Source organism: Pinus tabuliformis, chromosome Q (genome assembly GCF_031772625.1).
Source record: "Pinus tabuliformis cultivar Carrire ecotype Pingquan chromosome Q, CPIR1, whole genome shotgun sequence".
In the NCBI taxonomy this organism is placed as follows: domain Eukaryota; kingdom Viridiplantae; phylum Streptophyta; class Pinopsida; order Pinales; family Pinaceae; genus Pinus; species Pinus tabuliformis.
This window is the reverse complement of record NC_142296.1, coordinates 1,026,478,678-1,026,492,782: the sequence shown is the minus strand read 5'-3', so window position 1 is coordinate 1,026,492,782 and position 14,105 is coordinate 1,026,478,678. Positions and strand designations below refer to the sequence as shown.

The window sequence follows — 14,105 nt, the reverse complement described above, 5'->3', positions numbered from 1 at the left end:
AATCCAGTACTTCTTGCTCTTCCAATGTCAGATTCAGAGACATCTTCCATCCATGATAGCCTTTTTACGGAGCTTGACTTCAGCCCGGAAGAGGGATGAGGAACCATTTGTCCAACTGTCTTCATTGATTGCTCTTTCACTCTTGCTTGGGCTTTGTCCTCGCCTCAACTCCGATATCATGTTAATTTTAGGTATGTTCTATGCTTAGCGCGATTTACTTCAATTTGTTTTCATATTAGCCCAATGACAATATTCAGATTAGCAATCATATCAGCATGATAGTAAAGTGCAGATAGAACATAAACATACATCGCGGAAAACAAGCCAAGACAAGAGGACACAAGATGTGGCGCAAGCCAGGGACAAACCCCAATGTGGGGAAACCCTTGATCAATTCTTCTTATATTCTTCAATAGCTCAGCAGAGAGAGAGATAGTACATATACATCAGAAGTCAACACTTTGAATTGCCAAGATAGAAGATCAGACATCAAAGATCTTCTCTATGAAGATGACACAAGAGGTTGTAGATCTGATGACAAGGACTGCAAATCTAAACTCAGGTGAAGGCATACTGCTTCAACTGATTCTCCAAGGTGATTCCATCTCCATGCTGCATCCAACACTATGTTGCATCCATCGTGCATCCAACCATGCTGCATCCACCACTATGACAATAACTCTATCAACCTCATATTGCAACGAACATCATACAACCCTCTAATAGCTTGAGATCTCATCAGTGTCATATACTACAACTCCATACATAATGCTAATGATATGAGTCCTCAAATATCCATACGAAATTGACTGTGGTGTTATGGCCTGTGGCCTAACACAGTCTACAGGCAGCATATTCATTTTGCTTGTCCCTTCACACAGTGACCCAATCAGGCTTTATGTAACCGCCCTATTGGATACTTCTGCCCAGCATATCATACCCAAACAAATGGCCATGTTGTCACCTACAGTAATGTGGCATAATCCCAGCGGCTAGGTCACTGTGTAAGGCTGCCTGTGACCATCCTCCTGTAGCGATGGACAATCACCCTTAACTGCGGATGGGGTCACCTCTTGATCTACGGTTTAGGACAGCGGATAAGAGCCTCTTCTTAGGCCTCCTTTACTACGGTTAGGACATAGACTAGAGCTCCCTTTAGCTACGGATTAAAGCCTTATTGACTACATCCTACGACACATTTAAATGCTGCGGTTTGGAGCTTCCTTTCGCTGCCTATAGAACCCTCCTTGACTGCGGCTAAGATGTGCTAGTTCTCCTTGCTTGAACAACACCTAAATTACATCCTTTAGAACTGTGTATGAGTCTCTTTCTTACTGCGGATTAGGAGTTCATTCAGGTTCCCTTTGACTGTGTGTAGCTATGTATAGAGGACTGCAGCTAGGGATTTTATGGAGCTTCTTTTAGCTGCATATAGAGGCTCCCTTTGACAGTGAATGGAAGCCACCATCATGACTGCCTTAAGTGCCTCCTCTTGCTGCATACACACCCCTAATGACTGCGGTCTAGGACAACCTATTAGGGCATCATTTAGCAGTGGTTAGGGCTTCTCCATACCAGCATTAAGGCCTCTTCTTGGACTGCGTAGAAGAGCTTCCTTTACGGCAGCGTAGGTGCCTCTTCTTCAACGTGATACTCATGCTCCATGACTGTAATTTAGGGCAGCGTGTAGATCTCTTCAAACAACGTCTAGAACTAGGGCAAACCCTCTAGGGCTGCATATCCCCTTTAGATCTCTCCTACCACCAAAACCCACGAGAGATCACAAGAGATGATTGTGTGAAATGACTTGAAGACCTTTTCTATTTATGGTGAAATGTTGAGGACAAGTGGGGGTAGTTTGGATGTTGGCCGACCTTGACGAATTGTCACATAACACAAATAAATTCATATCTCCATGTATCAACGTGATACTCATGTTCCATGATTGTAATTTAGGGCAGCGTATAGATTTCTTCAAACAACGTCTAGAACTAGGGCAAACCCTCTAAGGCAGTGTATCCCCTTTAGATCTCTCCTACCACCAAAACCCACGAGAGATCACAAGAGATGATTGTGTGAAATGACTTGAAGACCTCTTCTATTTATGGTGAAATGTTAAGGACAAGTGGGGGTAGTTTGGATGTTGGCCGACCTTGACGAATTGTCACATAACACAAATGAATTCATATCTCCAGGTATACATGTTGAAATCGAATGATCTTTAGATCAATCCTACACCTCTCGACGAGAGGAATCCAAGAAAATATCAGCTGCCATAAATAGGTAGACCCACATGGAATTTGGCCCTAGTTGCCAATTTTAACAGACAGGTAGGTCAGATAAAGATGATGCTTTGTATCCCGGTGAAAACTGTGTTAGCATGTCTTTCCTTTGATTAAAGAGCATCCCTCATGTACAGTACTCAAAGTAAATTTGCAGAATCAAATTTGTGTATGCCTAAAGGTTACAAAACATGGCATGGTTTTAGAACAGTTTATAGGCTTTAGTTTGCAAGTTGCACGTTTCAGATCACAGGTCGCAGAAATGACTCCATTACCCAACAGAAAGGAACAGGTCTACTAGTTCGCTGCATCCCACAGGGGGAAGTAGTTGTTGGTTGGCGCTGATGTTATAACATCTTTTGACCCCTTTAAAATGTGACAATTTTTTTTATAAATCTTGTAAAAATTTGGGGGTTTGAGCTAAAAAATTTGATTTATTTTAACCATTTTTTAATACTCTCGAGCTTAATGGCAAAATTGGGTCAAAGTGTGATTTTTGGGCCATTTGGGCTTTAGAACAAGTCTATGCATGGTCTCAGCCTCATATGATTCATATTAGGAAGTCTCTTATGATTCATATTAGGAGATTATTAAAATATTAGGTTGATGTCCCAATCTCCAAATTCAAGTTATGTTACATATGCCACTAAAATCCACTATCCACCAAGTCATCGATGTTCATCAAGTGACTAAGTCTCAAATCAAGGCATCGCTCAACATATCAAATAACAACACAAGGCACTGAGTGGAGGAGCAATCTCCAAATTCAAGTTATGTTACATATGCCACTGAAATCCAGTATCCACCAAATAACAACACGAGGCACTGAGTGGAGGAGCAATCTCCAAATTCAAGTTATGTTACATATGCCACACAACACGAGGCACTGAGTGGAGGAGCAATCTCCAAATTCAAGTTATGTTACATATGCCACTGAAGTTATGTTACATATGCCACACAACACGAGGCACTGAGTGGAGGAGCAATCTCCAAATTCAAGTTATGTTACATATGCCACTGAAATCCACTATCTACCAAGTCATCGATGTTCATCAAGTGAATCGCTCAACATATCAAATAACAACCAAGGCACTGAGTCGAAGAGCCACAAAGGGAATTATATGCTCAACACACTGAGTTATCCTACGGGAACTGAAACATATAAAGCGCTCTATATCCTTTCTATTGCCGCATGTGGGATATATCCCATATTTGGGAAACAAAAGGAAAAGCACGAGAATAGCCAACTGGATGTCGAAATGGAGGAGCTCATATGTTAAGAAGAATCAACGATGATCATAACCATTGTGGAAGTTTAAGTACGTGAATGTTAGTTTTTTAAATTTTTCCGCATGACAAAAGTCATTGCTTGTGGGAACGTTTTGAGAAATTTTCAAAGGTTTGTTAAAACTCATGCACCGTTGTTACATTTGCAGTAACACGGGTCATATACACCACTAAAGAAACACCAGAAAACATTATTGAAGTCCACGTGTCAAGGTATACGATCAATTGTCAAGACAAACACCAATTTGAGACGATTGCTAAGTTTCTGATGTTAAGAGCATTACCATTGCCAAAAGTCATTATGTGCAAATGAGAATTTTGGAACATCGTTTTGTTGCAGATAGAATTGGTTTTGGAGTTTGGTTATTTCTCGTACATGATTACCTATTCCCCAGATGAGAAATTTGTAGTTCTTAGCATTGAGACAATTATTTGCAAACTAAGTCGATGGATCAAGCAGCCATATTAATTTCCATTGGTTCCTGAGGGCGATAATAAAAATCTGGTAAAGCAGTGAATGCACAGATAAAGCTCGGTGTCATAATCTCCAACACAAAAGAAGATCAACGGTGGTAATTTGATTGTGGAACCCCCTGGCTATTCGAGCTTTAACAAAGGGAGGGGGTACGCAATTAATTGTTTCTCCAAACCAGTGTTATCAGGACCAGACCAGACCGATTGGTTCAGACTGGCCGACTGTTTTGTAGCAAAAACCAGTTCAAACTAGTGACTTGAACCATTTTTGGTCGGTTTGGTACAGTAAAGCCACGTAGAATGCAACAAGTGGGGGCCTGTTTTGCTTTTTTCTTTTAAGTTTTTGTCTTAGTTGGGCACTAGCAGAGAGTAGGTGCCTAATATTCAAGCATATGGCTGTACTATTGGTATGCAATTCCAAGCATATGGCCGTACAATTGGTATGCAATTCAAGGTAACTTTAAATTCTTAAAGTAAAAGTCACTTTTACTTAAAGTTGTAACATTATCATGAAATGACTTAGGATTAGGATGTTTGAGAGTGGGTTTGAACTCATTGGATTTCATATGGAGAAAGTAGAATCCAGTAGACTTAACAATTTTTCAGGATTTCATATGGAGAAAGTAGAATCCAGTAGACTTAACAATTTTTCAGGATTTCAGGATTGGGGAGATTGCAATGTTTCCATTGGATTATATCATGTATGAGGGTATCAGACTAACGTTGATTGTTGAACTCCTCTATCACAATCCTACTAAAATGTACCCTTCACTCAAACAAAATCTTGAATTTACTGAGTTCTGTGACCAAAAGATGAGCCTGTTCATGTATGTTTTGAATTGGTCCAATACATGGCCAGAGCAATTACTACAAGAATTTTTCATTGCAGCAAAAAAGAAAAAGTATAGATCGTTCATTGATTAGTATTTTTCTTTCACCCTCCCCTGCCTATGTTCAAAGTTGATAAACTCACAGATTTCAATTCAGTCTACAAGGAGGACATCCTACATGCTGGCAGAGGCAAATGAAACAGGTTCTTCTTCGAGATAGAATTTTGATTCAATCTTATTGGTTTCAGAATCTTGTGAAGGATTTTGAAGGGCACTCCTGAAGAACTTCGATGTGGTTTTAGTGTGAAAGCTGTTGAAATCCTGAGAATGGAAGGACTGGAATTCGGTAGCTACAATATTCTAACAGATAAAGAAACACGTGAAGGCCTCAAAACATATTCTAACTGATCTAGCTTTCCACAATTGTACTAAAGGCGAATTTATTGGAGGATCAGATATCATGCTAGAGATGCAGAAGAGAGTAGAACTTAAGGGAAGAAGGTCTGAACTTTGGGTATTTTGACATTTTGAGCGACAGGAAAGCATTACAGGGATGCATCCAACATTTACAGGCTTCAAATTCGAGTATATCCAGCACAATTGGCATCATTTCAAGTTCATCAAACAGGTGATAATTAGATTCCCCAATCTTGGAACATAGATGAATCAATTAGCAGTTAAAGGCTTGATGACGAATCCAGAAAATTTCAACATCACCAATTCCAGATTTTTAGACTTGGAATCAACAGTTAAAGGAGAATTGAAGGCAGAGCACCAATAGAAAGAGAATTAAATTGCAAATTTAAAGGCATTTTATCAGATAACAATATATCCCAGTTTTGGTGGTAGGGCATTTGGCAACTATAGCGTTCGAGGTTTAGTTCAAGAACAGAGGATCTTGTGGACACAAGTGGCAGAATTTCCCAGGCATAGAATCAACAGTCAAAGGTTCATTGCCTTGATTGTTGGACAGCTAGCAGATTTTAAGAGAACAGATTTAGATCTTCAGGAAGATGATCAACAAGTCAAAGGGCTAATTCCAGATTGAAAGAGCATTTGTCATTAACAGCTCCAATATTTCAAAATTCTTTTGCAATTAATTATTTTTAGATTGTTTTAATTTTTATTTGATTTATTTCTAGAAAGCTAGTGATAGCTTTGAATTGTAATAAACAAGGGTTGTTGGCCCTTGATGCCAAAACCCTGAGATTTTTTTGAAGTATGCTATTACAGAGATTTTAATCAAGGGCTTCTGGCTCCAGTTAATGACAGAATTTGTTTCTTATGTATGTCTTTTCCTGTAATTACATAATATTTTTTGCATATATTTGAGGTAGTGTAGGAAGGGCTAGGCTGAGTATTAATGTCCCTGACCTCCCTAATGCAATGTTATTTTCTACATCGAGTAATTAATTGAACAATGTGTTTGACCAGATTACCCAAAAATCATTAAATTGTTGCTTTTATGGTATACTTGAACATATTTGTGTTCACTATAAAGGTTCTTCTATATGTTTCTGCTCTTGTTAGATGATTAGGTATTCAGGGAGGATACTTGATTATCTAAATTCTCTTCTATTCCTCTATCAAACCCTTTCAAGCAATGTTATTCTATCATAGCTGAACGCTGATATTTTGATAAGGCCTCTGCAACAGAGAGCTTTATTTGTTAAGAAGATATTGGAAACTTGAAGCATCCACCCTATACAGCAACCCCTAGATCTGACCATTGTGCTTCATAGGCTGTTGTTCAGTTACAATGAACTACAATAAAGCCTTGTAACACTTGAGGGAGTCCCCTCTGGTTCGAGGGCCAGCTTGAACCTAAAGTTGGTTGAGTTGGTTTCTTGGTACAGTTTCGCAGCCAAGAACTGCCTTCAAGAAACATATACAACACAAGGACTGCTTAAACTTGCCAAGAATCCAGTCTTCCATGAATATACCAAGCATGCTAAAATACATTTCCACTTCATCAGATAGCTTGTAGAGGATGGATCTATTGAGTTGTAGTTTTGTCCCACAAAGGACCAAACTACAAACATTTTCACGAAGTCTTTGGGTCCCGAAAAATATGTAAAATGTTGGGATAAGCTTGATGTAGTTAGTAGATTGACCATTAAGGGAGAGTGTTAAGTAAATATCAGATTATAATGGTCAATTAGATATTAGACTTAGGTATTAATAAAGTCACTTTGACTTTATTTTATTTTGTGTTTATGCTTTATTTCTAGTGTTTTTCTTGGTTTATCCGAAATTCATAAATTGACTTTTCTTGACTAGCTTGTACTTCTTTATAAGAAAGATTTCACTTTCTCATTATTAATGCAATCTTGGTTTTCTTTATGTGTTCATGTTATTGTTATAAAACTTACACTAATCCAAAGCTCAAGTCCTCTTTCCAGCTTCACTTGATTCCTGGTGGTTGGCATTGAAGATTTGAAGTTAGTGTGTATAAACTAGGAGCCATGAAGTTATGTCTATTTGCATAAATATGAAATTTAATATGTTCAATGGCCTTGTTCCATTCATGTATATTGCGTTCTTGTATGAACAACATGAACTAGAAGCTAATTTGAATCAAAGTTCATGTGATTGCAGGGTTTGTCTGGAGCAAGGAACTGTACTTTCTTTGGTTGAAAAGGATGGGGTTGTTAAGGGTGTAAAGTACAAGTCTGCAGCTGGCAAGGAACTTGAAGCATTTGCTCCTCTTACTGTTGTTTGTGATGGATCCTTTTCAAATCTGAGGCACTCACTTTGCAATGCAAAGGTGCTTATCCCTATTATTTGCCACAAATATTGTTTGCTGCTCCTTGAAGATTAATTTAATAAGCTGGTAGTCTTTCTGGTGCATAATACAAGTGGCATGAGTCAAAAGAAGAATTGTATTAATGTTGGCTATGCAAAGCATAAGTGTTTGTTACATTTACAAGGGAGTATTTCGCTTAAAAAAATATGTTTTTTTTCATTACACTTTTCAAGCTTGCAAACATGTAACTTCTAACCGATTAATGTGTTACATTTTTAGTGCTTAACCACAAATAAGAGAAACATTTTCTTAAGAGAATATTGTCTTTGGGATAGTAGTTCATATCTCTTAACATAATATCAACATGTTATCAACTTCGGTGCGGGATTTCCTAGTATGTATTCAAGGGTCATGGTTTCTGCTTCTGAATATGTAGATTTCATACAGGTTTTTGTTGGTAGTGGATGCCATTCTTTGCACTACTCTATTGAATGTTTCAGTGCCACTTATTTAGCTTGTTCTCATTTCTATCTAATTCCAGAAATGATATCTTGCTCCTCAGCTACCTCATTTTCTACTTTTTAGCATGCTTACCTCCCTATGCTCTAGAAAAACTGCTTTCAGTATCTATTAAGCTGACAAAATAACTTGCCACTTCTACTTTCAAAGTTATAAAATTTCCTGTTCTTGTGCCTCTCAAAAAGGCAGAAATAATAGTCTTTTTGAAAAAATATTGAGATATTCTCTAGAAAGTGAGATACAATCTAAATGCTTCGTAAGATCTCAATAACAATAAGAGATTTTGAAAGAACTTGTCGATGATTTATCTTATATAAAACAAAAAAAAAACTTACAGCATGTTTGATGACAATTTCAATTAAACGAAATGCAATATTGAAAACTACTTTACAAGTGAAAAATACAAAACTTAGCTTTTGTAATATCCCCATATCATGTCCCCATTTTTATTCTTCTTCATAGTACAGCCAGGGTGGATTTCCAGGATAGGGGATGGCTAGGTCAGTGGAGCAGGTTTATGTCATCAGGGGTCTCGATGGAGTTTTGAGGAGTTTTTATGGGATTTGATGGCATTCGCTTGGCATATTCCATCATCAGCACAGTTTGCCTTTCGTTCCGTTGCATTCCGACAACTTTCAAAAATCAATATTATTATTGGGCATAACTTAATTAATTATGCTCGAGGTGGCATTTTGGGGAGATTAATTGATGGAACACCTCAGTGTAATAGCTCGTTGGAACCAGAATGAGAATATCTACATGATAGAACTTTTGGATGGGAGTTTCAGTGACCTGAGGAGACATGGTGGCCAATTTACCCTTTTCCTGCATTAAAAAGAATATTTTAATTAAAATAAGAGAGGGAAAAGTCCTCCATGATTAAAATAATAATAAAATAGGAGATTCTAGAGGGGGCCATCAAATTTATAAAAGAGGAGGAGGAGGCCATTGGAGGACATCTTGGATTGAGTGTTGTTTCTTGTATGAGAGGTTGAGAACTTGGTTCTCTACTCCATTGGTAGCCCTAGGACGAAAACCCTTGGGTGATTAAGAGAGATTGGGAGAGCACCCATCTCTACTTGGTGGATTCATTCAGAATCCACAGGTGTAGTGATTGTTTTTCTGTTTCAGTTTGGAGACTGGAGGGTCATTCCCAACTATTGTATTAGCATACATCTATATATCATAAATTTGAATTTTGGTTGCTGCATTTATCACTGTTCCTCATGTTGTGATTTTTAATGAGATTTTGTGGAATTTATAGATTTATGATTTGGGTTTTACATGGAAATTTTCTGGAAAATGCATGATAGTTTTATATGAAGTGTTTGTTCCAAAATTTTTGATGTGGGACATTACAGTGGTATCAGAGCCTTGATCTCGGCTCATCGTGTGGGTATTCAATTTCCAGTTGCAACGATTATTGTCGGAGGGTTTTGTGAGAGAATTCAAAGACCTAGTTTCTGTTGCAGAATAAAAGCTTATTCAAAGAGCTCGACAATTTTTCTCACCAACTATGTGACAAAATTTCTAAGAAATTGTTGGATGCATAATAAGAATCCAACAAAATCGCCCAATGTTACAAGTCGTTGAAGAGCGGTTGTATCAAAACCTCAAGCGGCATATGGAATCGAAGGAGCTGAGGGCCCATCTCACAGAATGAGGGACCGTTCCGGCGAGGACATATCAGTGGCAGATTTGAAGCCGATATACGCACCATGGTCGCTCGGCTAGGATTGTCAAAATTATCAGTCACTGGAAGAATAATTATGGGTCAATCTGCATGAGCTTTGCAACGTTTATACCTGTGATCGATTTGAAACACATCAATTACGTGACATTGTGATGGGCAATTCAATGTATAAGAAGTAATGCGCATCTTTGACAAAGGATGAGTTATGCTTGTGCGTAAGGATGCATGCTGAAGAATATTAAAGTAAGCGATTTGGGGAGTTGATCAAATTGATATTGTTGGATGCAGATCTCTATGTTGGTGCTTGATAGAGCACACATAGGCAGAAGTTTGTGGTCCGTTTGTTGTGGCAAAACACTTTTTATCCATTGTATGTAGAGTAATGCGTATGCCAAAGATCAAGGAGGCAGAGAACTGCAGCGCATGAGTTAAGTATACCGGTGCATATTTCCTCGTAGAGTGCATTTCCTGTGCATGAAAAAAATAATCTATCAGCCAAATTAATATCAGGCGTAGCAGGGGGATCGAGCCTCCAATACCTGGATCGAGGTTTAGTGTGTGACCGGAATGTTGATCGAATTCTGAAGAGTTGTGGTGCCACAAGCATTTTAAAGAACTCGTATGCCTTGAATTTGCGTGCAGAATGTGGTGAGGAAGGCCCAAAGTACAAGTCGTAGATCAAATTGTTGTAAGAGGTTTCGTTGTCGGAACCGGGGCCGAATCATATTACCAACTTGCGCGTTCTGCATTTCTAAGAAGAAAATCTTTGCCAAATTAGTGGCTTGGTGAGTGAATATCGAAGGCGGTCAAGGTAATTAAATGGAGCATGTCACTGGATGAAGGTCGAAGGTCGCAACACTCGTACTCGTATAGTCACTGTGTGACTGTACTATGGCTCAAGTCAGACGCAAGTTTGCATTAGATAATGACCGGGCTGGATTATCATTCTTGATGTCAATGGGTGTAAGTGGATTAGATCGACGTCCGCATGTGCAACAAGAATAATGGTGGTCACTGGGATTTTAAAGCCAAAGTGTTGAACACTTGCGTACTTAAACCAAGTCACGCTTAAACAGAGTTCAAGATAAGTAGATTCCGCCAAAATTTTTAATTTGCAATGTGAAAGTTTTAACGTGTAATCAAATCGACGGGTCGGGTCAACAGAGAAGGCAGTTGTCCGAGGACATTTGACTGCATGCTGCTAAATATAAGGGGAGAAAAACGGACAACACAGGGCCACATTTGCTGAGTTCTTGTTCGTTGGCGACGATGTGTAGTGCGCGATTCAACCAATTGTGAGCACGATAGTCATGGGCATATGAAAGTTTGAACAAAGCATTGAGTGCAGAGATTAAATGAGATAGAGGATTGAGCCGTCGTTTCAGTAGGAAGATCGTGGTCGAAATATGGAATGTTCTGCACTGATGTGCGAATTCTACATAGCACCTATAGCTGTGTGGGGTCCGATTGAGGGAATGTTGTAAGTTGATGTGTGTTAAATCCCATACTGTTGTCATGTGCAAACTGAGCCCAATCATTGACATAGTACGTCTGGCATGCTCAACGCTAAGGTAGAGTCTGGGGCAGTCTTGGAAAGTGATTTGGTGGCTGCTAGTGCGTTGTTGCAAAGATCGATGGCTTTGGGTAGTGTGGACTGGTAAGTGCAATTTAATTGTAACAAGGGATGACATTATAGCTGTTGAACAATGTTATTGCTAGGATTGGAGGCAATTGTTTGACAGAGCATATGTGGTGGGGTTTATAAATGTCATGTTTATGGTTGAGTCCTTTGGTGTACAATGATCTTGTTCTGTAGTGTCTATCTTAGTGCCTTGATGAGAATAGTTTTTTAAGAGGGTTTGAGTATAGTATGTATGCTATTGTCCATGGTATTGATAGAGTTTTGTATTACTATCAGTATATACCTTACTCCAGCAGTAGATATATCTGTGTATCTTTTTAGCTAACTGTAAGGGTTTATATGCCGCTAAAATTGGTGCATTGAAGTCATAATCTTGATTGGCCGCTTACATTATTCTTATGAAATCAAAGGGTTGTCATACTCAAAATGTGGTTGCAGAAAATGAAGTGTTAATTGTTGAGTCTTACCTTGTTGCAACATCTATATTGTGTATTGCAGAAGTTAGAAATTAGAATAGTTGCTTCTATTGTTGGCCTGACATATTGTGTATTTGAACAAAGTGTTAATCTTAGTTGATGTTTGTTGTAGGTGAGAGGTCTAGTCATATGTTGTTATTATGTACCTCTGTCGTACTGCCAGCAAGTCTTGTATAAGTTAGCTTGATGTTCTTGTCCTCATTGAGCCAAAACATGGATCAAACCTTCCTAAACTCCCTTGATAACTTATCAGCAGCAAACAATAGACCCTTCTCAAAGGGGGTCTATGCCATTCTTCAGAGAGAGCAGCCAAAGTATGTGCAGAAGGGACAGGAAATAGGACACAAAATCTTTGCACTTGGGACAAATTTGAAGCACATGAGGGTCACATGGAAAATTCTTTTTAAACTTGATGACCTAGATACACTCCTTTCCGAAGTGAGCCAGTTAGAAGGGAAGAAACTAATTTGGGCTCTAAAACCAGCCATGCTTCCTCTCATACAACGCATGTTCTTGGAGGAACCTTGTGAAGGGGTTAGACTTCCAACAACATCTTGTCTCAATAACATCATGAGACTCACCACCCGTATAGCTCCTTACAATGATGATATTATGAGGAGGGTTTTCAAGCTAATAGTAGAGACTTTTCAAGACTTAGACAACAGTGCAAGTCCTACATTTGGGAAGAAGCTTCAAATTCTGAAAATTATGGCCATGACTAAGACATATGAAATCATGTTAGATCTAGAGTGTGATGGTTTGATCTTGCAGATGTTCCAATGATTCTTCAGCATTAGGAAACATCATCCTGACACAGTCATAGCACACATGTAGTCCATCCTGTCATCATGTATGAGAGGCCATGATGCCATTTTCGAGACATTGCAGTCTCGATTGTTGTCCATTTGGAGGAGAGAACGGTTGGTCTCACCTGCTTCTTATGAACTAGCTGAAAGGTTGGTAGAGCATAACATTGGGTTGTTTAGGGGGCAGTTGACTAGGGAGGAGAAACTCAGGATTGGGGGATCATGTAACAGGAATGAGATGAGGAGGAAGGGACTTTTCTTTGTTTGCAAGGGACCTTGGGAACCTAACCACTCATGCTTGAGTGACGCTGGGGAGATGACAAAGGTAGAGCAGGAGGAGATTCCTTCTGACTTTCAGGGTGAGGAATCTTCTTTGGACGAGTCCATGGGTTCATATGATGATACCCCTGAGGAGCACAAGCAGTCATGTGGAGTTGATGTTAGTAGCCCAGATGTGCATCCATGTGTGGTAGAGGAGAATGACGAGCAACTGATTATTCCCATGAGGGAAGGAGATCCGGGAGCAGATGAGTGACTGATGATTCAACATAGGGAGCACATAGAGGAGCATGAGACAAATGACACACACAGTGTGCAGAATGGGCCAATGTTGGAGAGTCGGCTAGTGGCTCATGTTGAGCCCATGATGGAGGATGAGAAGACATCCTTGGGGCCAACCATTGGAGTGGAGCAGACATATGTGTAGGCAGCTTCCAGGGAGGTAGTATTTGCAAACACTTTTCCTCAGGAGATGTTGGAGATTGACAGGGTAGTCTTGCAGGAGGCTAGTAGATGACAAGAGCTATTGGAGATGGTGGTACATCCATCTTTGGGCTGACCCACTGATAAGGTGCGAGTAGATGCACATGCAGCTGGCAGAGCTACAGGACTTTCAGGGAGAAGCCCTCTCCCGGAGTATATAGATATAGGGCTTGCGACATAGTGTGCCCACTTCTTCCCATTAGAGGGGGGAAGGCAGATTTTCTCGGACATATTTTGATTGACTAGGTAGAGCCTCAGGAGTTGAGCATGGACTAGTTTCATCATAACAGACATATCCCTTGCACAGGTGTCCATACATTAGATTGGTGGGAGATCATGAGTTGGTATCCTTTTGATGGAGTATCAACCTTAGTTCAGGGCTCGGTACAACAGGGACACTTAGATGAGGAGGTTACTATATGTTTCAGTGAGCAGTGGGAGGTGGACCGACAGTTCACTAGTATTTCCATAGCATTAGCCTTGCATCAGCAGAGTGGGGATGACCTTGGCCTATGCCAAGGGTTGGATTGGAGAGAGGTGATGAGTTGGTACGCGGTGGATGGAGCAACATTCACAGCCATAGTTATA

At 39.6% G+C, this 14,105-nt stretch overlaps 1 protein-coding gene across 1 annotated transcript in view; it reads left to right on the top strand.

Moving 5' to 3' along the window:
- Positions 1-14,105, top strand: part of LOC149222992 (squalene monooxygenase SE1-like) — a 132,075-nt gene that overhangs the window by 72,015 nt on the left and 45,955 nt on the right. Inside the window, exon 4 of the mRNA XM_089385703.1 lies at positions 7,472-7,640. Within this exon, the coding sequence (XP_089241829.1) occupies positions 7,472-7,640 (169 nt within the window). The remainder of the gene's footprint in view (positions 1-7,471; positions 7,641-14,105) is intronic.